The sequence below is a fragment of the Colletes gigas genome, unplaced genomic scaffold (assembly GCF_013123115.1).
Source record: "Colletes gigas isolate AHSC1104 unplaced genomic scaffold, ASM1312311v1 Colletes_gigas_Sc00015, whole genome shotgun sequence".
NCBI lineage: Eukaryota > Metazoa > Arthropoda > Insecta > Hymenoptera > Colletidae > Colletes > Colletes gigas.
In genome coordinates, this window is record NW_025106644.1 from 2,987,153 (window position 1) to 3,010,708 (window position 23,556).

The 23,556-nt window shown below is 45.1% G+C and overlaps 1 protein-coding gene across 1 annotated transcript; it reads left to right on the plus strand.

Annotated features, from left to right (window-relative positions):
- Positions 1-2,585: 2,585 nt before the first annotated feature.
- LOC122399838 (protein Wnt-10b) lies at positions 2,586-22,563 on the plus strand. Its single transcript, XM_043400845.1, has 4 exons — positions 2,586-2,686; positions 16,979-17,235; positions 21,176-21,459; positions 21,994-22,563. Exons 1-4 carry the CDS (start codon positions 2,586-2,588, stop codon positions 22,561-22,563), a joined length of 1,212 nt encoding a protein of 403 aa, XP_043256780.1.
- Positions 22,564-23,556: the final 993 nt, after the last annotated feature.

Genomic DNA, 23,556 nt, shown 5'->3' on the forward strand with positions numbered 1-23,556 from the left:
TTCTCATTAATTAAAATTGAAGGAGCACAGAGAAATCTAGAGAAGCGTGCGAGAACACAGTGGTGGATGAAGACATTATCGAAGGAGTATTGAGATGTAACTTGGAACGCACCCTTAATTGCCAGGCATTCCTCAATAAAATAGCACAATTTAAACCTAGAAGAGGAATTTAGAGTCGTAGTCTAATTAGACGAAGGTAAATCGCGGCGTATCAAACGAGTTCCGCCTTGTCTCGATCCCGGAGGATCAACGGAGCCGCGGACCGCGACAGACCCCGACCGCGTTCGCTTTGTATCAGGACGTCGTTTGATCTTCGACCACGTGGCACGGTTGGGGTGGCTATATAGAGCCGTGGTACGCGGACGGGGTCGATGCGACTAATTGCCAGCTCAGCGACCACGTCAATGAAATCTACTCTGATTCCAGGCGAAGTAACGGCGGATGAAAAAGGACAACAAAGTGGACAAAGGGGAACCATGCCCCCAGGGGGGACGTAGAGGGGGCAAAGTTGGTTCCAAGGGGGAGCTAGGTGCTCCCTTACGTCCCGTAATCGCGGAACCGACTCGGATCTTCGACTATTATATCGGAAAGCGCTGCTAATTGGCTACGGGAGAATCGATTCGAGGGAATTGATAACTCAGCTCGCGATAAGTATTCGAGCATTTTCGAGTCCCAGGTGCCCACGGCACCAGCCCCCCTCTGGCGTCTTTGTTTTCCGTGGATCCAGATCTACCCGGTGGATCCCCGGTGGACTGCGCGCGCGCGCGGAATTGTACGGAAATCGGAGAGACGCGCACGGTGGGGTTATGTAGGCGGAAAGCGGAGAGTTAGGGAACGAGATAAACTTCAATTATGCCGATTGAGCATCCTCTTAGGGGGGAGGATGGCAGGTAGGGGAAGCTCCTCCCACTTTTCCTGCCACGTGATCGAGAGCAACCTTCCTTCCTTCCTTCCTTCCTTCCTCATTCTCAAGATGGACGAACCAGGCCAGTCGACGAATCTTCTCGCGCGGCGGGAAACTCAAAATTTCGTAGACCGCGACGCGCGAAACGATCCGGGGAGTACCTGTTGGTCCGCGAAGAGGCGTTTTCAGCCTCCGAGGGAGAGAAAAAAAGTAGAAAAGGGAGGGAGGAGGGGGGGCAGAGCGAGAGAGAAAAAGACGGAGAGAAGTGGGAGACGCGGAGAAGCACAGGCCGGTGCAGAGGGCCTCTCCCTGTCCGCGTCTGGTTTTCTCCGGCGCTCTTCCCGTCCTTGTCCCGTGGTTTGAATCTCAGGGTGGTGGTGGTGGTCGTGTCCGGATGGTGGTGGTTATGGTGGGGAGGGTAGTTCCCTATCTCTCCTTTCTCTCCCTATGGGAGGGCGAGGAGGGCCCCCGTAGCCGCGCACTGCGCACCGAGTTCATCATAGACAGACCGATCTCCCTGACAGCTCCTCGTCGGGCTTGAACGGAGGTGGAATCATCAGATTCTGTCCATCTCTTCTTCGGCTCGCAGTGGCGGGACAACGAACGCGGAAACGCGTACGGGGATAACGGAAGTGATAGCTCTCTCTCTCTCTCTCCTCCTCCTCTTCTTCTTCTTCTTCTTGTTTACTTCTTCGCTTTTCATCCCCCCCCCCCACCCCCCCTTAAAAAATTTTGTTTCTCGATTATTTCTCCGTTTTTCTCGACCTTGTTCGGGGAAGTTTGCTATTCGACTGTTTGCGCGACGAAACGATAGGTGGTTACGCGCGCGCGAGAGGCTAGAGAGAGACGGGACGAGACCAACGGTGGAAGAGGAACACGAGCCGAAGGAGGGGGACGTGTGCGTGGGAGGAGTAAGAGATCCCGGAGGGCGACTTTTCTTTTATTTGAGCTTGACACTTCGCCGTGAACGCGCGCACACACCGGAAGTACCCGGAGCCGTGCGTCCCTGGGGCGGTCCTCCTCTTTTTCCACGACGAGAGATCGGGAGCGGAATGACACGGTACCTGGGGGACCTGAGGGTGCCCCTGCCCGCGCGTAACCGTCGTTGAGAAATCCACCGAGTCCTCCGTAAAACTTGTGCCTCTCCGTGGGACGTCGACTGACCGGGAAACGATGTTGTCGTTGCAACGTCCGCGACGACCGCAGTGTCAGTGAAGTACCGGGTATTTATTCCTTTTTTTCTCCGTGGACGTGGAGAGACAGCGTCGGGAACCGAGGACCGTTCATCGAGATACTGTGTCCCCGGGGTGTAGTGTTTCGACCCCTCGAAGCGGCGAAACTGGAAGCTCTCGAATCCGTACGGAACGTCAAAGCAGAAGCGCCGGTGCCCGGGGCGAGGAGGAGTCCTCGACGCGTGCCAGGCGGCTGATCACAGGCACCGCGCCCGGTGGAGACGAGAGACGGAAGAGTAGGAGAGGGATTCGGGGAAAAAAAGAAAGAAACCCCCGTGCAAGGAAAACAGAGAGAAAGAAAGTGAGAGACGCGCGGCGTCGTCGAGCGAGGGGTCCTTCCGTTCGGGTGCTAGGGGTGTGCAGCCCTGGACGAGGGGTCGCACTCGACTCTTTTTTTAAAGTGGGCAAACCGCGCAAAGAATAAGAGACGTCCTCGGGGCGATGACAGGATGCCTCGATCAGGACGCGTCTACGAAGGACCACCGTCTAGGATCGCCACGAGGATCGGGCCCACCATCGCCCTGTTGCTGATTCTCCTCGAGAATCGTCGGTAAGTACCGTCCCTACGGCTAAGGCGCGAGGAAAACTCGGTTGTACCGAAGTATAGTCGGCGAAATCGTCCGAGAACTCGAGGGAAACCGAACAGTTCGAGCTAAATGTCATCACATGTCTTGTAGAATTGTTTGACGATGGAGATTTGCAATCTTTTTGAAGCTAAAAACTAGAGGAGAAGACTTTGAACTGTTGTTATTATTAAATGAATCGAACTGGGTACACTGGTACTAGAAACTCTATCATACTGTTGTAATTATAAAATGAAATAGAATAGGCACACTTGTACTACGAACACTATCATACTGTTGCTAATATTAAATGAAACAGACTAGGCACACTTGTACTAGGAACACTATCATATTATTGCAAATATAAAATGAAACAGACTAGGCACACTTGTACTAGAAACACTATCATACTGTCTAATATAATTTTTAATAGCATATGTCTAATAAAATTTTTGGTATCATATGTGTAATAGAATTTTTAATATCGTATATCTAATAGAATTTTTAACTGTAACAATTTGCAACCTTTCTCTCACCAAAAACTAGAGGGCAAGAGTTTGAACTGTTGCAATTATAAAATGAAACAGAATAGGCAGACTTGTACTAAAAACTCTATCATACTGTCTATCATTATATGTCTCAGAAAACTTATACCAGATTCCTTTCTCAAACCAAAAAATAGAGGACAAAACTTTGAATTGTAATTATAAAATGAAGCAGAATAGGTACACTTGTACTAAAACTCTATCACACTGTCTGTCATCATATGTCTCATAGAACTTTTAATAGATTTGGTAGCTTCCTCACACTATACAATAAATGACAAGAGTTTGAATTGTAATTATAAAATGAAACAGAATAGGTATACTAAAAATTTAATTGCATTACTGAAAGCAAGAAGAAGATAAGTTCATATGATCATTTGCATACAAGTAATAGCCCACATAAATGACACAGGACACCTGGTATTATCATTCATATTTGACAACAGGTGACACAATTAATATAAACCAACAATATCAATAATTCAACATGAACAATTTATTCATATGTACAATTACTAAAAACGGAGATATTCTATTACATTAACGCAATTATTTTTACTTGTGTTTGAACAGTTCTTTTCGAACTACCTTCTATTGGTTTTATCGAGTTCTTGGATGAAATAAAAAACAAGAAAATCGAACACGCTTTTTTATCTCATTCTTCTTACATTTGTTATTGCTATGCACTGGTGGCATCTCGCCGCCCGAAAGAAATCGTTTACGTTCGATTATCACCCGGCAGCGTCTCGATCGAGTATCGTGTTCAGGGATATTTATTTATCTGTAGACCACGATCGAGATTCGTGGAATTTAGAACGTTAAACGCGATCGTTCTGCGTTTATGTAAATAGGGAGCAGGTGGAAACTTGAATAGAACGGTACTGAATTTTTATAAGATAATATCGAGATGTATAGAGCGTTTGCACGAGTGTAGAAAGGGGTAGCAGTAGTCAGGGTGCTAGCATAATTTTTTGAAGGAATTGAAATCACCAAATGAGACGTTTGAAGCAGAGGAATGCAACTTAAATACCAAGTCAACTGTTATTGCAATTAGATGAACCAAAACTTTGAGGAGTAAATTGGGGGTTTCCCCCAATTTAGGGGAAAAATTAAAATAGACTGAAGTAAAAGACTAACTACAAGTACCAATTTCAGTAAAAAGAATTCCAAACATTGTTAACAATCTTCAAATATTAAATCCCAAATAAAATCAGAAGGTACATCTCTGATGGGTAAATATTTTTCTTCATCCCCCCTGAATAGCAAATTAAAGGATCAACGAATCTCTCTTGGGTGCCCCTCATACACGAGGGATTGAAGCTTCATTATCTCTAATGTACATTTTGTCAATAAAATAAAAAAGAATCTGAGTTAATTAGGAATAAAAGACATTCCATGTTAAATAAAATCCAAGTTGTCTCGAGTCATGCCCCCGAGCAATTGAAGGCAAATCATCTGCAATGCTAGAAACTGCTTTCAAAACTACTCACTGGCAAAATAAATATTTTACGAGCAATTTACATAAACGCAAATGCATGGGAATATTCACTCCGACTGAAACAACAATGTAAACGGTTGGATACGACCTCGTTGAGTGCTTTGTTTTGCAAAGTTTAGCGGTATAATGGTCCCTGCATCGGGGATCTGTTCGCGAGACCATCGTCGCCTCGTTGCTATGCGGACTGTTTCATCATTGTTTACGATGTCGTTCTAATATTAGCGAATATCGAGTGGCGGGGCCTTAAATGGCCCATACGTGGTCAAGATTCACTGAGCACTTGCACGTAGGCTCATAAAGAACATCAATAAAGAAGACATATTCTATGAGGATCATGAGGATCAGTTAATTGAATATTAAATTAAATAAAATTCAATCTTGCTATTGTTGAAAAGAATCTATTAATCACCTCCTATCAATCATTAAAGTTCCTTCAGAGATCAACATCATCCAACATCAGATATCTACAGAGCTATTTGAATAAAGGCAATCAGATTGTCAGATACCATTTTTCACATAAAATCCAAACTATCTAGGTCCATTATAGTTCTCTCTATTTATTAACAATAAATCTACCCCTTCCACTGGCTCTATTAGTCACAGTTCATTCAAAACTATTAAATACAATGGACTCTTTCAGAGAGTTCAAGGCAGTCAAAAAAAACGATCTTGCGGTCAATATTGATAAACCGTGATGTAACGAGGTGTGTCAGAAGGAACACATCGTTTCCTACACAATCACTGGTGAAATCTAACTCACAGTCTTGAGTGACAAAAAATTCTCAAAGGGTTAAGTCATTGTGTGGTATCCCCCCTACGTATCAAAAGCTGGAGGCATTCGATCAGCACACTGAATGCCAGGAAGTTAATGGAAGGTGACTAGAACGATGAAGACAACGACCAGAGCAGAATAGAGACTGAAAGATGTCATGGAGGCAAACTGTCGTGTCGAATTTCGTTGAGAAAAATTTACGAGCGCGTTGATGGCGAGACTCTTCTCTTTCCGCCTCTTGCGGAAAGAATCTGTCAATAGAGACGCTTCGTCGAGGCGGCGGTCGCATCGACGGCTCCGAGCCAGAGCACAATGACTGAGTGCAAATAGGCCCTTTCAACCGGCTCCGTGGCACGAACAACGAACGATCCCGCTGCGATCTTCATTATGCCTCCCCGATCTCGCCCGAGCACTGTGTCGAACACCCTGCACGCTCTAATCGAATCTTTCTCTCGCCAAAGAATCGCTGGACCGTCCGGTTCGTCTCGCGCGACCGACATTCTTTGCCAGCGTGATCGCCAAAGTCCGTTTTCCGGAAGCCTCGACTCGCGAATCGGGTCGAACAGTCTCTATTCACACTCTGGTTCCAGCAAAAGGAGTCCTACAAGTCTTGGGAGGGATGTCAAAAGCAGAAGCATCCCCTAAGATTACAAGCATTGGATACTACTTGAGATCTTATGAGATACTTGCAGCTAGGAATTATTCTAATTGCAATTTCTGAGGCGGTGTAGGATTCTATCGGTGGCTACAAGAACTCAAATAGTTGATATGCATGCAAAGAGTCTCTGTTCATAATCTGTTTCTAGCAAAAGGAACCTTGAAAGTTAGTCTTGGGGGATGTTAAGAGCAGAAGACTTACTACCTGAGATCTTACATTGACAATATTTCCACCTAGAAATTATGATAATTGCTATTCCTTAGTTGCTATTTAAGAATATGTCTGTAGGATTCTATCAGTGGTTTCAAAGCTCCTTGACTTCCACTGTCGCGAGTTGGGGCAAAGAGGTATTTCTATTCACACTCTGTTTCTAGCAAAAGAAATCTTAAAAGTGCATCTCGGGGGATGTTGAGAGTAGAAGACTACATCCCCCAAGATTTCAAACATTGTAAAGTACAACTTGAGACCTTACAAAAACAATACCCATTCAGAGGTTATTCTAATTGTAATCTTTAAAACCGTGTATTGGTGATTCCAAAGCATAAATACTGGGATTGCAGGCCACTAACACCTTAAAAGTGCATCTTGGTGGATGTTTAAGTTAAAAGATCACATCCCCCAACATTCCAATCATTGGAAATTGGAACTTGAGACCTTAAAAAGTATTTCCATCCAGAGATTATTGTAATTGCAATGTTTAAAACCGTGTATAGGTAGTTCCAAAGCATAAATATTTGGTTTGCAGGCCACTAACACCTTAAAAGTGCATCTTAGGGCATCTTAAAAGCAGAAGATCACATCCCCCAACATTCCAAACATTGAAAATTATAACTTGAGGCCTTACAAAGTATTTCCATCCAGAGGTTATTCTAATTGCAATTTTTGAGATGTTGTATTGGTGGTTCCAAGGGTTAAATATTTAGATTGCAGACCACTAACACCCTAAAAGTGCATCTTGGAGGATTGTAAAAGCAAAAGATTACATCCCCCAAGATTCAAAACATTGAAAATGATAACTTGAGACCTTACAAAGTATTTCCCATCCAGAGATTATTCTAATTGCAATGTTTAAAACTGAGAATCGGTGGTTCAAAAGCTTAAATATTTGGATTGCATGCCACTAACACCTTAAAAGTGCATCTTAGTGGATGTTGAGGGTAGAAGACTAGATCCCCCAACATTCCAAACATTGGAAATTATAACTTGGTACCTTACAAAGTATTTCCATCCAGAGGTTATTCTAATTGCAATTTTTGAGATGATGTATTGGTGGTTCCAAGACTTAAATATTTGGATTGCAGGCCACTAACACCCTAAAAGTGCATCTTGGGGGATTGTAAAAGCAAAAGACTACATCCCCCAACATTCCAAACATTGAAAATTATAACTTGAGGCCTTACAAAGTATTTCCATCCAGAGGTTATTCTAATTGCAATTTTTGAGATGATGTATTGGTGGTTCCAAGGGTTAAATATTTAGATTGCAGACCACTAACACCCTAAAAGTGCATCTTGGGGGATTGTAAAAGCAAAAGATTACATCCCCCAACATTCAAAACATTGAAAATGATAACTTGAGACCTTACAAAGTATTTCCCATCCAGAGATTATTCTAATTGCAATGTTTAAAACTGAGAATCGGTGGTTCAAAAGCTTAAATATTTGGATTGCAGGCCTCTAACACCCTAAAAGTGCATCTTGGGTGATGTTGAGAGTAGAAGACTAGATCCCCCAACATTCCAAACATTGGAAATTATAACTTGGTACCTTACAAAGTATTTCCATCCAGAGGTTATTCTAATTGCAATTTTTGAGATGATGTATTGGTGGTTCCAAGGCTTAAATATTTGGATTGCAGGCCACTAACACCCTAAAAGTGCATCTTGGGGGATTGTAAAAGCAAAAGACTACATCCCCCAACATTCCAAACATTGAAAATTATAACTTGAGGCCTTACAAAGTATTTCCATCCAGAGGTTATTCTAATTGCAATTTTTGAGATGATGTATTGGTGGTTCCAAGGCTTAAATATTTGGATTGCGGGCCTCTAACACCCTAAAAGTGCATCTTGGGGGATTGTAAAAGCAAATGACTACATCCCCCAACATTCCAAACATTGACAATTATAACTTGAGGCCTTACAAAGTATTTCCATCCAGAGGTTATTCTAATTGCAATTTTTGAGATGTTGTATTGGTGGTTCCAAGGGTTAAATATTTAGATTGCAGACCACTAACACCCTAAAAGTGCATCTTGGGGGATTGTAAAAGCAAAAGATTACATCCCCCAACATTCCAAACATTGAAAATTATAACTTGAGACCTTACAAAGTATGTCCATCCAGAGATTATTCTAATTGCAATTTTTGAGATGTTGTATCAGTGGTTCCAAGGCTTAAATATTTGGATTGCAGGCCTCTAACACCCTAAAAGTGCATCTTGGGGGATTGTAAAAGCAAAAGACTACATCCTCCAACATTCCAAACATTGAAAATTATAACTTGAGACCTTACAAAGTATATCCATCCAGAGATTATACTAATTGCAATTTTTGAGATGGTGTATCAGTGGTTCCAAAGCTTAAATATTTGTTGTGCAAACCGTTAGGGTTCCCCGAATCGCGTTAAATTCCTGTGTCATCTTCCGAGAACACGATTCGCGCGCAGATGAAAGGGTAAACATTCTGTCGACTATCTACGACAATGTTTTGTCTCAGAGATACGAGCGCGTCACGGGCGTACAACGATGCCGTCCGGCCGCGACGCGGAACCCCCAGACATACTCTCATCCGTGCCCACGCGGTGCTCCTCGTAAATAATTACAAACAGCATCCTGGAACAAGGCCGTACGCGCACCGACGCGAGTAGATATAGCCACGCGTGCGCTTCGGCGTATTTACGGAACGGCATTGAATTACGGCATCGAATAATTCCCGTGATGTAACGGCCGATAAACCAGTTTGCGCGACACGACCGCTTAGCACCCCGACGCCAGCCGGTGCACCGATTCCGGTTAACCGAATAGGACTCGTGTTTCGAGGCCTGGCCTCGTTCCTCGACGTCTCTTTGACGGCTTCCGCCTCGAAACGCCGTCAAACGCTTCTCTCTCCCATTGTGTCGCTGACTCCGGACCCCCCTGCGACACCATGACAGGTCGCGGGTCCATATCCTCTTACAAAGTGGATCATCAGTGAATTGTTTACCTTCCAATCTTTTATGGCTCGCATGCTCTAACAAAAATATACTTCCAAGTACATAGAGGTCGTTAGTGAATGTTTCATTTAATGTAGCTGCTCCTTTTTTGTGTCAAAATACTTTGTTAAAATACTTTAATGGGTTGCTCCAGTCTTGCTAGACCTCAAATATAATAAATAAGAATTGTTAGTAAAAAAACAAATGAGAATCCAGTGCCTTGGACCTCAGAATTCTCTGAAGTAAAGTGGATGATCAGTGAATTGTTTACTCTGATGTACCTCCAACTAGGGTACCTCCAACAGGTCGTTAGTGAATGTTTGGTTCAGAGCTTCACTTTTTCAGTGAAGTATACTTTGTGTTTACCGTTGATGTCTCTTTAATGGGTAGCTCCAGTCTTGCTACACCCTAAATGCAATAAATAACTATTAGCAAGAAAACAAATGACATCATCAGTGAAACTTCCACACTCGCCAATCTCAGATACCAATTTTTGTTGATTAGAATTCCCAAGAATATGAAAACTAACTGTAAACAAGAACTTAAATGCAATTAATGCAGGAAGCTAGAGAGGTTAGGGACAGAACGAAAGTAGAGAATCGCGACACGATGAAAGGAATCGCCGTGTCGAGCAAAGGGGAACCGATCTCGCGCGAAAACGGGAGAAGCAAAGCGGATTCGATATCTGCCGCGGTGGAATTCTCGCGAGTCAGGCGTAACGAGTTCTCTCTCCGCGGGTATACCTCCATTAAACGCGAAATTCCGTTCCGTGATTTTCTCTCTTTAGTTTTCTTTTTTTTTCTTCCTCGTCCCCGCTCTCTTTCGAGTTCGTTTGCTTGCGAGCAAGCTGAATAAAACACGTGTGAACCCCCGTCCGCCATCTTGGATTCTTCGACGACCCATTGGATCATTGCAAAAATGCACGACGGTCTCGCGAGAGGCGACCTTCGATTTGCACCAAAGATTCTCTCACGACTCGCGCTCTTATCATTTTTGCCACGCATATCGTAAACAGAGTCGCGAGCTTCGATACCTAATCGACTTCCTGTTCTAGATTAAACAATCTTTTAATTACAATTGGATCAATAACATGGTTTAAACTTAAAATGATATAATTCGTACAATATGGAGATTTACAGAGGGTGTTCAGCCATTTCTGGGAAAAATTTTAATGGGAGATTTTAGACAGCAAAATCAAAAATAATTTGTTGATGAAATCTTCGTTAAAAAGTTATTAATGTTTAAAGTTCCGTTCGTAATGAATTTTTTTCTCGAAAATGGGTAGGATTTCGGGGGTATGTCTATTCACCAATAATGATTGTAATCCACCTCCGGAACTAGAAATAATTTTTTTAGAATCATTTGAAATTTTTTAATTTTGTTGAAAAATTTGCACACTTTCGAATTTTTTTCTTGAAAATAGGTAGGATTTCGAGGGTATGTTTAATGACCAAAAATGATTGTAATTGACCCCCACAACCGAAAATAATTTTTTCAGAACGATTAGAAATTTTTTAATTTTGTCGAAAAATTTTACACCTTCTCGAATTTTTTTCTCGAAAATGGGTAGGAATTCGAGGGTATGTCTAATGATAAAAAATGATTGTAATTGACCCCCGCAACTGAAAATAATTTTTCCAGAATGATTTGAAACTTTTCAATTTTAGTTTGTAATCAAACAGGGAAACCCCTGTCGATTTTTCTTAAAAATTCGTTTTCCATTTTTAATAATTTTATTTGACACCCTACAGAAAAGTTGTTTAATACTTTTTTATAGGTGCTCATGAGCTCCATTTCAGAAATAAATTTCATTGAAATATATTCACTATTGTAGGAATTATGGCTGTTTGAAAATTGGACCATTTTTATGGGGTCTTCCTCATTTTGTGAGGTCAAAGATTAACTTTTCGATTATTTTTAAAATGTCTACATATTCTGCACTAAAATATGCGTCGTTTGCCTTTTTAAACATTAAAATCGTCCAACTTGTTCAAAAGTTATGATGTTTTAAAGATTCGCATGAAATTTCAGGATAGCATTTCTGGCCTGAAATTATAGGAATTTTTTTCTCGAAAATGGGTAGGATTTCGAGAGTATGTCTATTGACCAAAAATGATTATAATTGACCCCCACAACTAAAAATAATTTTTTTAGTACGATTAGAAATTTTTTAATTTTGTCGAAAAATTTCACACCTTCTTGAATTTTTTTCTCGAAAATGAGTAGGATTTCGAGGGTCTGTCTAATGACCAAAAATGATTGTAAGTAACCCCCGCAACCGAAAATAATTTTTCCAGAACGATTTGAAATTTTTCAATTTTAGTTTGTAAACAAACAGGGAAACCCCTGTCGATTTTTCTTAAAAATTTGTTTTTCATTTTTAATAATTTTATTTGACACCCTACAGAAAAGTTGTTTAATACTTTTTTGTAGGTACCCGTGAGCTCTATTGCAGAAATAAATTTCATTGAAATATATTCACTATTGTATGAGTTATGGCTGTTTGAAAATTGAAGTATTTTTATGGGTTTCTCCTCATTTTGCGAGGTCAAGGATTAACTTTTCGATTATTTTTAAAATTTCTACTTATTCTAGACTAAAATACGCGTCGTTTGCCTTTTTGAACATTAAAATCATCCAACTTGTTCAAAAGTTATGATGTTTTAAAGATTCGCATGAAATTTCAGGATAGCATTTCTGGCCTGAAATTATCGGAATTTTTTTCTCGAAAGTTGGTAGGATTTCGAGGGTATGTGTATCCACCAAAAATGATTGTAATTGATCCCCAAAACCAAAAATAATTTTTTAATAACTTTTTAATGAATTTTATTTTGATCTTTAAAATCTCCCATTAAAATTTTCCCCAGGAGTGGCCAAACACCCTCTATAATACTGTAAATTAAATTTAGGAGGTTCTATGGTTTTGATAGAATCTCACAAGTCGCTAGAAAATACTGTTATGCCAAAAGATAGTGAAATAAAAGATGTTTATATTACAGAGTGCTAAAATCACCGCAACACGCTAAAATCATCAAAACTGATACCTTACATAAAGTCTGATAAAAATAAAACACAAAAGTGCGAAGGATTAATAACAGTAAATGGCAAATGTGAAAGTAAAATCGTAATTAACTCTGCAAAACAATATGTTTGGGACCTACAATTAATTTATGACTTTCGCAGAGAAGTGCTAATGATACACCCGGGGCAAATTTTATGCGAAAACGTCTGGTAATTTAATGCAAAATTAGACAGACCTGAATGGCAGGCCTAGTTTTTGGTTAATAACAATTTCCATCGCAGCAACTGTTGACAAACGTGCAAAATTTATTGAGAAACGTAATTGCATAATTTCGTAATTATACATCATTAATTACAAGCTAAAATGTCACGTAAACATATGTTACTGTCACGTTCGAAGGGATTAACTATCAAAGAAGAAAGACTTTCAGCAAACGCGAAATACAGTATTCAAAAGATTGCGTATACAATGTTGATGAAAGTGGCATTTATCGAAGATTACTTCGAAAGTCGTTAGCTTCGGATGCGGTAACCATTACCAGGCGCAAGACCCCCGTAAACCATTATGATTTGCTCTAATGCCACCGGGTCGCATAAAATTCCATTACTCATGATTGGAAAATTACAGAAGCCCAGGTGTTCCGAGCATGTCTCCAATCCAGCAGTCATTTATCAGCCGCGAAAGAGTGAATGGATGGATACAGAAGTATATCAAGCGGTGTCATTAAGACTTTCTTCCTAGCGTCCAAGAATATCGGGGAAAAACCTGAAAGAAGAAATAATTTCTCGTATTAAATAATCCCCGTGTGTTTCGAAAGGTTGTGAAACGTGACAAATTATTAATTTGTCTCTAAACGCTCCTTGATTCGGCCCATACATCAAAGAATTACAGTAGTTTTTACAATCATGGATAGAAATTAATTAATTTGAAGTATAGAGTCAAATATTATTACTAGATTTTTAAAAAGCTACAGAATGATACGTAAGATAGTGTTACCTCCCGAATTCGCCACCAGAGGGCTAGCAGGCCCTTGACTCTCTCGCAAGTGCTCGACTTATCACTAGACTATTCAATATCTCCGTAGGAAGATATTCTAGGAAGCTTTAGAGCTATTTAGGGGTTGAAACGACCCCCTACAAAAGCTTCCAAAATATCAATTTGCACAAAAATCCACAATTCTAATTATCAGATAGTTCATTTTACATATCCAAACGATAACAGCTAAGATTGACCAGTAAAGTAACGAGTTCTTGCATAACCAATCGATTTCCTAAGAGTCTAGTTATTCCGAACCCCTTTTCTAGCTCCTATTACACAAATGTACCAGTTATCCGAGCCAATGTAGTTCCCGAATGCGTTCAGATAACCGGTGCTCGACTGCACAATAACCTAAACGAACAGATGGATACAAGTTGCGTCAGGTTGTATCGCTTTATCGCGCAGTCTCGTTGAAAAATGCGCGAACCGGGGGATTACTTAATATATTTCACGTGCCTGGGGAACGCAACCGATCTATTCGCGGTGCCCCGTAAAAAGATATCGCGACATCGCTGAAAGGAAACAAGAAACGAAGGTCAAAGGAGCACAACGGGAGAAGCGACGGGGAGAGGAAAGGGTAAGAGGGATCCGTCGACTTCCACAGGTACGCGATGTCTTCGGTAATTTGTTTCGTCGAGTTAAGATCATTAATCTGCTTTCGGTAGATCATCAATAGCGCGAAAGATAGCAGCGATGCAACGGTGTATCCGGTAATGGGAGCCCTCAATAACCTCCGCGACCCTAAAATCTTGGTCCACCTCCGCCGTTCTTTTTCCCACACTGCGCAGAAACCGAGTCGCCCGGGACCCCGCTTCGTTCCCTTTTCTCCCTTTTGTCACCGTGGTCCCTTTTATATCTTTCGTTTCTCTCTTTTCCACGTTCGCGCGGGTGCTATACACAGCTTTTACTTTAGGAGAAGCTCGTCGACTAATTTGTACCCGCAGATAACCACCGACCCGCCGAGAATCTTGCACCCGTCCGTGACACGTCCGCGGGAACCCCCTACGCAAGAAAATTGACCATTCCTGCCCGCCGCGAGCAAATAAACGAACCCCAAATCTCTCCCCTCGACTGAACGACCTGTTTGTTGCTTCATCCAGACGTGGACGGTCATTTTCTTTGGCGATTTTCGCAAAAAACTGATGCGATTTTAATGGTACGACTCTTGATCGATAATAGGGGTCATTATTTTGTAAACACACGATCGAGAAGTGTAAGATTGATAGCTATGATAATAAAATTGTACGAGTAATTGGTGTACAAAAGCGCAGAGGACTGCAACAAATCGAGTACGTTCGTATCGAGGGGATTTTCGGGCACTGGGTACTTTTATTTTATCTGAAAATTAATTAACACCCGTAGCCTCGTAATGCTCCGCCATTAGGCAGAAGCTGTCGCTTAAGATAGCGGTTTAAGAGCTCTTCTTCCGAGAGGTGAATAACGTTATCGCCGACGATGCGAGAGGGCAGCAGACAGGGGGCTGGAAAAAAGGGTAACCGGGAGAGGCGACCGATATGGAAAGGGGGTGGTCGGATGCGGACGAAGAAAGAGGCGAACAGATATATTCGAGCGGCTCTTTGAGAGCTATCGCACCTTTCGACCCCGGCCTCGTAAAATTGCCCAAAGGAAAGCAGACGCGCGCAAGATGCACGCGCGTATTAAAGTGCACCGCTGCAAGCCGCCTCACCCTCGGAATTTATCGGCGATCCCTGCGCAAGGACGACTCTCGAGGCACAATTTCCACTGCAACAGAGTAACAAACATATTAGAATTTGCAAAATCAAAGAAAATTCAATTTTTATATTGATTATTTTCTCAAGAACCTTGTTCAATTGTAAAAGAAACGGTGGTCAACCCCTTATAGGGACAGGGATGCCTCTCAAAGCACAATTTCCATTGTAAGAGAGTAACGAACATTTTAGAATTTGCAAAATCACAGAAAATTACATTTTTATATTGATTATTTTCTCAATAACTTTGTTCAATTATAAAAGAAACGGTATCCAACCACTTATAGGGACAGGGATGTTTCTCAAAGGCAGCACAATTCCCCTACAACAGCTAAAAACATAACAAATGTTTTGGAATTTGCAAAATATAACCTTCAAATTATAGAAAATTATTCTTTTATATTGATGCTATTAATTTGACTCTAAAGAATAGATACATGAGTTTGGTTACTTATACTATGATCATTTCTTGTCAACCACCTCATTCAATTATAAAAGTAACCATGATCAATATCTTACATTTATTAATCCTACATGAAGAATGTATGAAGCAAGAACAAGTGGATTAAATGCTATTAATTTGACTCTAAAGAATAGATACCTGAGCTTGGTTACTTATATTATGATCATTTCTTCTCAACCACCTCATTCAATTATAAAAGTAACCTTGATCAACTCCTTATATTTATCAATCCTACATGAAGAATGTATGAAGCAAGAACAAGTGAATTTAATGCTATTAAATTGATTTGGAAGAGAGAATAGACTCTTGTATTTGGTCACTTATATTATCTATCTCATTTCTCAGGAAATTAGCTCTTTATAATCTATGTGTGAAACAAACCAACCTATTGAACAGGATGAAGACAATATTTGGAGGTTATTTTTAGTAGTTCCTTATAATCTAAGTGAGAAACTAACCAAACTATTGAATAGGGTGAAGACAATAATTGGAAGATTGTTGTCAGTGGCTCTTTCTAATCTAAGTGTGAAACAAACTAAACTATTGAACAGGGTGAAGACAATATTTTGAGGATTGTTGTCAGTGGTTCTTTCTAATCTAAATGTGAAACAAACCAAACTATTGAACAAGGTGAAGACAATATTTAGGAGGTTTTTGTTAATAGCTCTTTGTAATCTAAGTGTGAAACAAACTAAACTATTGTACAGGGTGAAGACAATATTTTGAGGTTATTTTTAGTAGTTCCTCATAATCTATGTGGGTAATAAACCAACCTATTGAACAGGCTGAAGACAATATTTAAAGGATTGTTGTCAATAGCTCTTTATAATCTAAGTGTGAAACAAACCAATCTATTAAACAGAATGAAGACAATATTTAGGGGTTGTTTTCAGAAGCTCCTCATAATGAATGAAACAAAAGAATCTATTGAGCAGACTAAAAACAATATTTAGGGGTCGTGTATCCAATCTCCCAATACAAAAAGTTCTAACAACTCCAGGACGAACATTTACAGTATTTGTACCCCGGCAGCCCTCGAAAACATCGAGTGGCGATTTTGTGGAAACGTCAAAGGCGTGGCGGAGGTACTTAAAGGCTACAGTGTTCGTTTAATCGGCGATGAATCCGAAAGCGGCCGCGGTCGCGATCGGGAATTCGATAACCGTGGTCAGCGCGGTGCGGTAAAGGGGAGCAGAGGAGGGCTCGGAAGGAGATCGCGCCGTAAGTACGAGGAATGTGTCCCGGGTGAATTCCGCGGACGCAAAATCACTCAAAGCGATCGGGAACGCGTGCGCTCCCGTGGGAAAAGTCCTTGGCCCGCGCGAACGGGGAACTTTAATTGGTAAATTTCGTTTGATTTGCAGCGCGACCTGCTTAATGAGCAACTCCGTGGACGATTGGGCGAGCGGGAACGCCGTGGTCTGCAAGGGAATAATTCCAGGCCTGTCGAAGGAGCAGCGCGAGCTATGCCACAGAAATCCGGACGTGACGGTGGCGGCGATCAAGGGCCTGCAAATGGCTATATCGGAGTGCCAGCATCAGTTCACGTGGCACAGGTGGAACTGCTCGTCCCTGACGCCCAGCAGCAGAACCCAGCAGAGCAGCGTTCTTCTACAAAGAGGTAAGAAAAATGAGAAAAAAACGGAACGCACGCAGAACTCTTGCGGTGTCTCGTTTGGGACCATCGCGCTAGAGGAGGACGAGGGGTGGTAGGGGAGGGGGCAGTAGAGGAAAGGTGAAATCTTTTACGACGTCGTTGACGTCGACGAAACGGCGTAGGCGAGAGACGGTCCGCGCTTCCTTAAATCAGAATACGCCGTGTGTGCGCGTCCGGCCCCGAGAACCTGTCCCCAAATCCCTGAGAGAAAGGAAGACGACGTGGCGAGACGAGAAGAGAAAAGATTGCCCCCTCGGCTGTCCTATTCCAGTGTGACATATAAATTCGTCGCGGCGCGTACGTGCGTCGAAAGAGGAAACATATATCGTGTCGGACGAGTGCGCGAGAGCGCGACATCGAGCGCACCTGACCTGAAAGCTTAACATCGTTCCGTCCGCAGCCACGATCTCGGTGCCCGCCACGTCTGTCTCCGGGCGTTATCTGTCTCCGTGGATCGGTACACCTTTTTTTGCCCACCGGTCAACAAGAGGTGTCGATTCCACGACTCTTTTTCCCCGGCCCTCCCCCTCTCCCTCGAACGACCACGAGTGAAACGGTTACGTGCGGGGGGAGGAGGGGGCGGTGGAGGTCGATCCGCCGATTATCCGGGAGAAGTCAGAGGGCAGCAGCTTCCGAGAAACGGGGCCCGTACTTCACCATTACCCAACGGTTCCGCGCGGGGCTTTTTAAGGACGACATCGGTGGCCCAGGTGAGGGTCCGCGCGCGGTCGTTCGAGAAATCCACCGTGTCAAATTCGTGCTGGCTGCGTATCTCCAAGAGAACGCGCGTCGTTAAATCTCTCGGACACGGTCCTCCTTGCCCTCTCGTTGCTCCTTCTTTCATTCTCCCCGCGCTGGTCCCGTTCGCCCGGCTTGTTCTCGTCCCCCCCTTCCCTCCTCGACCTTCTCTTTTGCCACGTATTCGTTAAACCTCGGCAAAACGACTTAATGTATTATGAAATGTACACGAAACGGTCCCTCCCCCTCCTACGGGGGGCCTCAAAGGCCCGCACAAGGCGACCTACTACGAGACACCCGACGAACGATGACAGGGTTTACGGTTATAAAAGCGCGATAGGATTCGCTTCGCCGGATACGAACCACGGAATTCCTTCTGCAAGGTCTGGGTTAGAGACAAGAACGTGGCCCTCTGGCGGCAAGTACGAGAGGTGACAGTTTATCGACAAATGTTACTAGATTCAATTTAACAGCTACCAGTAGGTGAAGTGTTAGCAGAAAGATGTTTACAATTCTCTCTCTTATATTCTATAAGCATAAAGTAAAACTAAGACCGGGACTTCCGGGTGTAAACTGCTTATCAGATAGGAGTAGGAACGTGGCCGAGGGAGTCTAATTCGAAAACCCGTCTACGAAGGGATAAGAGAGTGGAGGCTAGGCGACCCGAAAAGGAGGCACACGCTCCCGTAGACGTTAGCGAGCACGCTATCTATTGAGTTATCTAAACAGTGATTTGGGCTTGACACAGGGTAGCAGGGTAAGGTCTGCGCGCCATCCGTCACCAGGTCCCCGCGTCAAGGGCCGAAGAGTAAAGAGGCTGTGTGGCCCCGCGCGCACCTCATCCTCATCCTCCTCTTCCTTCTGCCTCGGTTTCCCTCCACTGTCCAGGAGAAGAGACGTACAACTCCCCGTGGAGGATTTATTACGAGTCCCCCGGTGCTCCTCTTGCCATCGGTAGCAGGAGCAACGGCAGTTGCAGTAGCTGTAGCCCTCCAGCAGCTATCTGCATTATAAAACAGTTGCTGCCAATAGCCGTATAAAGCGTAAGCTTTCAGCAACCCCTCCCACCGCGAGGCCATATAAAGAGCTGCGCGTTTTCGTTCCCTCTCGTCTTGGAAGCCGGTCCACGCCGCCAACGGAGAAGGTTATCATCCTCCGAAACGCGGAGGCAGGCGGATATCGGTCCGCCTCGGGGAACCCCTCCCGGATCGGTCCGCGTCGTCGACGTTTTTATCGTGGCAGCGATCTTCCAAAAAATCTGCCCGACTCCACGGAGGCCGTGGCGAGCCTCGACTCTTTAACGTCGCCGTGTTTCGTACGATCGACGAAGGGCGACGTAATCGACTACCGGCTGTCCAATCTCGCTCGCCGCAGCCGGCTCCTCCTGTCGATCGTTGGACGAGAGCACCAACGAATCTTTGCCCCGCCGGAATACCCGACGAGGTAAAAGGAGACGTTCGTGGAATCTCCAACGGAATCGCGGAACAAGTACCGGGTACTATCGCGAGCTTCCTTTTTCCCAAGGCGAAATTAAGGAGGATCGTTGGAAATCGTTTGCTCAGCGCCGGTCCCTGTCGCGGGTCGCGTTCGAAACATGGATTCAAAACGGAAGGAACAAAAGGGGTGGTCGTCGAGAGGGGGGGACGGCGCAACGACAGCGCGCAGTGCTTCATCGGGTGTCGGGAACGAATACCACAAATCCTTTCGAATGTGCCTTTAGCGCGTCTCCCCGGTATCTCGCTCTCATGAATACTGCAAATACCGCCCGGTATCCGTGGATTGGAGTAGCTCTTTCCAACGAGGGACAAGGGGGGCAGAGTAATGTGTGGGCATTGTCGAGGAGTCGCCGGTAGAAAGGGACAGCTCGGACCGCGTATCCCGAGGGCCCGCGGCCAGTCGTGTGTCGTATCGTTTGTAAGTTGACAGCCACCATTGCGGTTTGACGATCGGCCATTCGTCAATCCGACTCCAGCGACGCTTCGGGAGACGAGAGACCTTGGAGGTAACCGAAGAAAAAGTGCGTTTGACGTCGCATTACTTATCGAAATGGCCCGGGCCCTCCAACCTACCATTCCTCCATCCACGAATTTCCAAATTCTTACTCTCTACATGTCTGATCCTCCTTTATTTGCAGTCCACGTCCTCTTCATCGCCGAGTGGTCCCTATTATAATGTGTACTAGACTTGGAAGCTTAAAAACTAGTAACACAATTGCAATAGGTGTATGCTTCATCGCCTCTTTAGATGTCTGATCTTCCTTTATTTGTATTCCACGTCCTCTTCATCACAGAGTTGTCCCTATTGTAATGTAGGATAAATTAGATTTGGGAAGCTTAGGAGCTAGTAACACAATTACAATAAGTATACAACAGTAGTTTTAGGTCTCCACTTGAAACAAACCTAACCTAAACCTAGTCTAGAAGGCCCAAACGAAGGTTCCAGGTATCCCAGACGGTGGGGATCCCCTATCCAGAGCTAACCTAGACCAGTTGAGATAAAGTTTGAGGTTACTGAGGCGAGAATCCTTGGAGCTGGACTATCGGAATAAAATTGGCGGTGATCAGAGTTTGGCATTGCGTCTTCGGGCACCCCGCCGAGCGATCGTTTATACATGCAGTCAATGGATGCCCGCCGGCCGCCGCTGCTGATGGCCACGCTTTGTTTTGACGGACGGCTGAATAATCTACCTCTGAACTACGTCTGATGGCTGTCTGTCGGCCGATCCGTCGAACGATCCGTCGGTGTGCTCGCTACCGTAGCTCCTTCTACGGAAGCCCGGCTCCGCGGTGTCCCGCTGCCTTCGCGTTCTACGTCGCCCGCGAGAGAAACGGACGAACGCGATCGCCGCTGTCGCGACGCGTTGCGTATATTACTCTCGTACCCGGCGTCACCGTGGACGAGCAGCAATTTGCTAACCGGTCCCCGGCGTCTCGATCATACCCTCCTACCAATTGTTCCACGCACGAAAAATATATGAAACGGTTCCGAAGAGGAATTGCTCGATAGGTGTGGCGACGGTTCTCGTGCTCGCCACTAGAGGGCCAAGCTTTCTCTCGCTATATACGCCTTCTCGGAAGCACAACAGAGGTGTCTACGAGTATAATATTGGGGTAAAGCAAATTTGTGTGTTAATGTTTGACCGTAAATGAGAGATCGTTGGTTACAGGATACAGGGAGACGGCGTTCGCGTTCGCGATTTCGGCGGCGGGGGTGGCGCACAGCGTGGCCCGCGCGTGCAGCATGGGCCGGCTGCTCTCCTGCGGATGCGACCCGTCGAGCTACAAGGGTAAGCCGCCGGCCAAGGCCAGGGGCACGCAATGGAAGTGGGGCGGCTGCTCTCACAACCTCGACTACGGCATGGAGTTCTCGAGACAGTTCCTAGACACGCGCGAGAGGGCCGGGGACATACAGTCGACGGTCAATCTCCACAACAATCAAGCTGGCCGCTTGGTAAGCCCGTTTGATCGATCTTCCCTTTGATATCGCCCTCCCTTCGCGGTCCCGGGCGTCTCCTGTTCGCGATAAATATTTCATTCCAGCGACGATATGCATCCTTCTCGCGTTTTAACGGGCGATCCTTGCCTCCTGGTTCCGCGACGGAAAAGAAAGACAGACGGCGGGAGAGCAGGGCAGAGGAAGAAGGTGAATACAGGGGGTGGAGAGGAGCAGGAGAGCAGCCGGAGTCCGTTCCTCTCCTCCGTGCGCCTCTTCACGCTCGGTCTCGCCTCGACGTTATTAAGACGAGGCCCGGGGCTGGACCACCCAGCCGTAGACTCATTAACCGTTCGGTACGCGACACCTCTTTGTCTAAAAGAAATTGCCCCCCTTTCTCTTCCGCCGCTGTTCGCGCTCTTGACCACTCCGCGCGAGCTTCCTCCGTCGAATGGCGTTCCCGTGGCCATTCTCGCGTCGCGTTCGGTTCGCGGACGTGTTCCTCCGATCCCTCGCCTAGACGGGGAACCTGTAAACATCATGGAATTTCAGGCGGTGGCGAGCAACATGCAAGTGCGCTGCAAGTGCCACGGTATGTCGGGTTCCTGCGAGCTCAAGACCTGCTGGAAAGTGGCGCCGGACTTCCGGCTGGTGGGCAAGACGCTCAAGGACCGGTTCCGGAACGCGGTGCTGGTGGCGCAGAGCAACCTGGGCAGCGTGACCCCGTTGACCAGAGTACGGGGATCGAGGAGGAGGAGGCCAGATCGACACAGACAGAGGAAGCACCGCGGCGGCGGCGGCGGCGGCGGCGGCGGCGGCGGCGGCGGCGGGAATGGCGGCCGCAAGAGGAGGCCCAGGGATCTCGCGAAGCAGCTCTTCTACTACCAAAAGTCGCCCAATTTCTGCGAGAGGGACCCCGCGGCGGACATACCGGGCACCGCCGGCCGCAGATGCAACAAGACCAGCTCCGGCGGCGACGGATGCGGCAGCCTCTGCTGCGGACGGGGCTACAATGTCGTCAGGCAACGTCGTGTCGAGAGGTGTAGATGCAAGTTTCATTGGTGTTGCGTGGTGCAGTGCCAGAACTGCACCGTGGAAGAGTGGATCACTGTTTGCAAGTGAACGGGGACACGCTCCACGGGAATCGTTTCTCCTCGGTTTTCTTTCGCGGATCGCGAACGATCGAAGATAATCGAACCTTTCGTCGGGCACGACAAACGGGGCGGATGGGGTACGACGCGCCGGGATAATGGTCGCGTGTAATAACGCCCGATACACGGATTAAAGCGGATCACGGTACCGGGGGAACGGTGCTCCCCGTGTACAATCTGATTACCCAGTTCGGTCGTTACCCCGTCGTTGAGAATCACGACATTTTAATCGCCTAAGAGGATGATACTCGACTGAGAAAAATTCATCGGTATCCGCGTACCAGTAATCGTAAAACGTTTGTTCCGCCCGCGGCGCGACCACGGCCCGGAGAGCCCTGCACCGCGGATTTCGGTGACCCGTACTTTTATCAATCGCGCGAGTAATATAATTTAACCGGTAGCGCCTAAGCGAGCCTATAATTTATTTATAACGTTGCTCTATTTAATTAGTAGATAATTTTAATATCCGACACCAACTGTAACACCTCCGCCACAGTATTATTAGACGAAGCAATTGCGCGTGTGTCTTAAGAAATTCCGAATGGATGCGATTGTATACAACTCGATAATGCCGCGTACAATAAAGAGTTCCTTCGATCGACGACTGGTTTCTTTACCCGTTCATTTCGCTTGGGGAATTTCGGTGGCCGTCGGAAGTCGCTGAAATTCGTAATGCTTTCGGCGTAGATTTACAGACGACCGAAGCCTTTCCGATACTTTTATTCCTGGCACCGGTAGATTTGTTCGGCCTTCTTTTCCATCGATCGTAACGATAAATTGTCACTCTCCCCCTACCGCCTCTACGTTAAAACCTTGGAAAAAATCTGTGCCAATCCCTCTTACATACCGGGGCGGTACGAGACCGTTCGGACGCGACGAAACTTTGAGACGCGCGCTTTCGCGATAATCTGCCCGCTCGCGGGGCTCTTATTTTCCACGCGTTACGATTCCAACAATGGCTTCC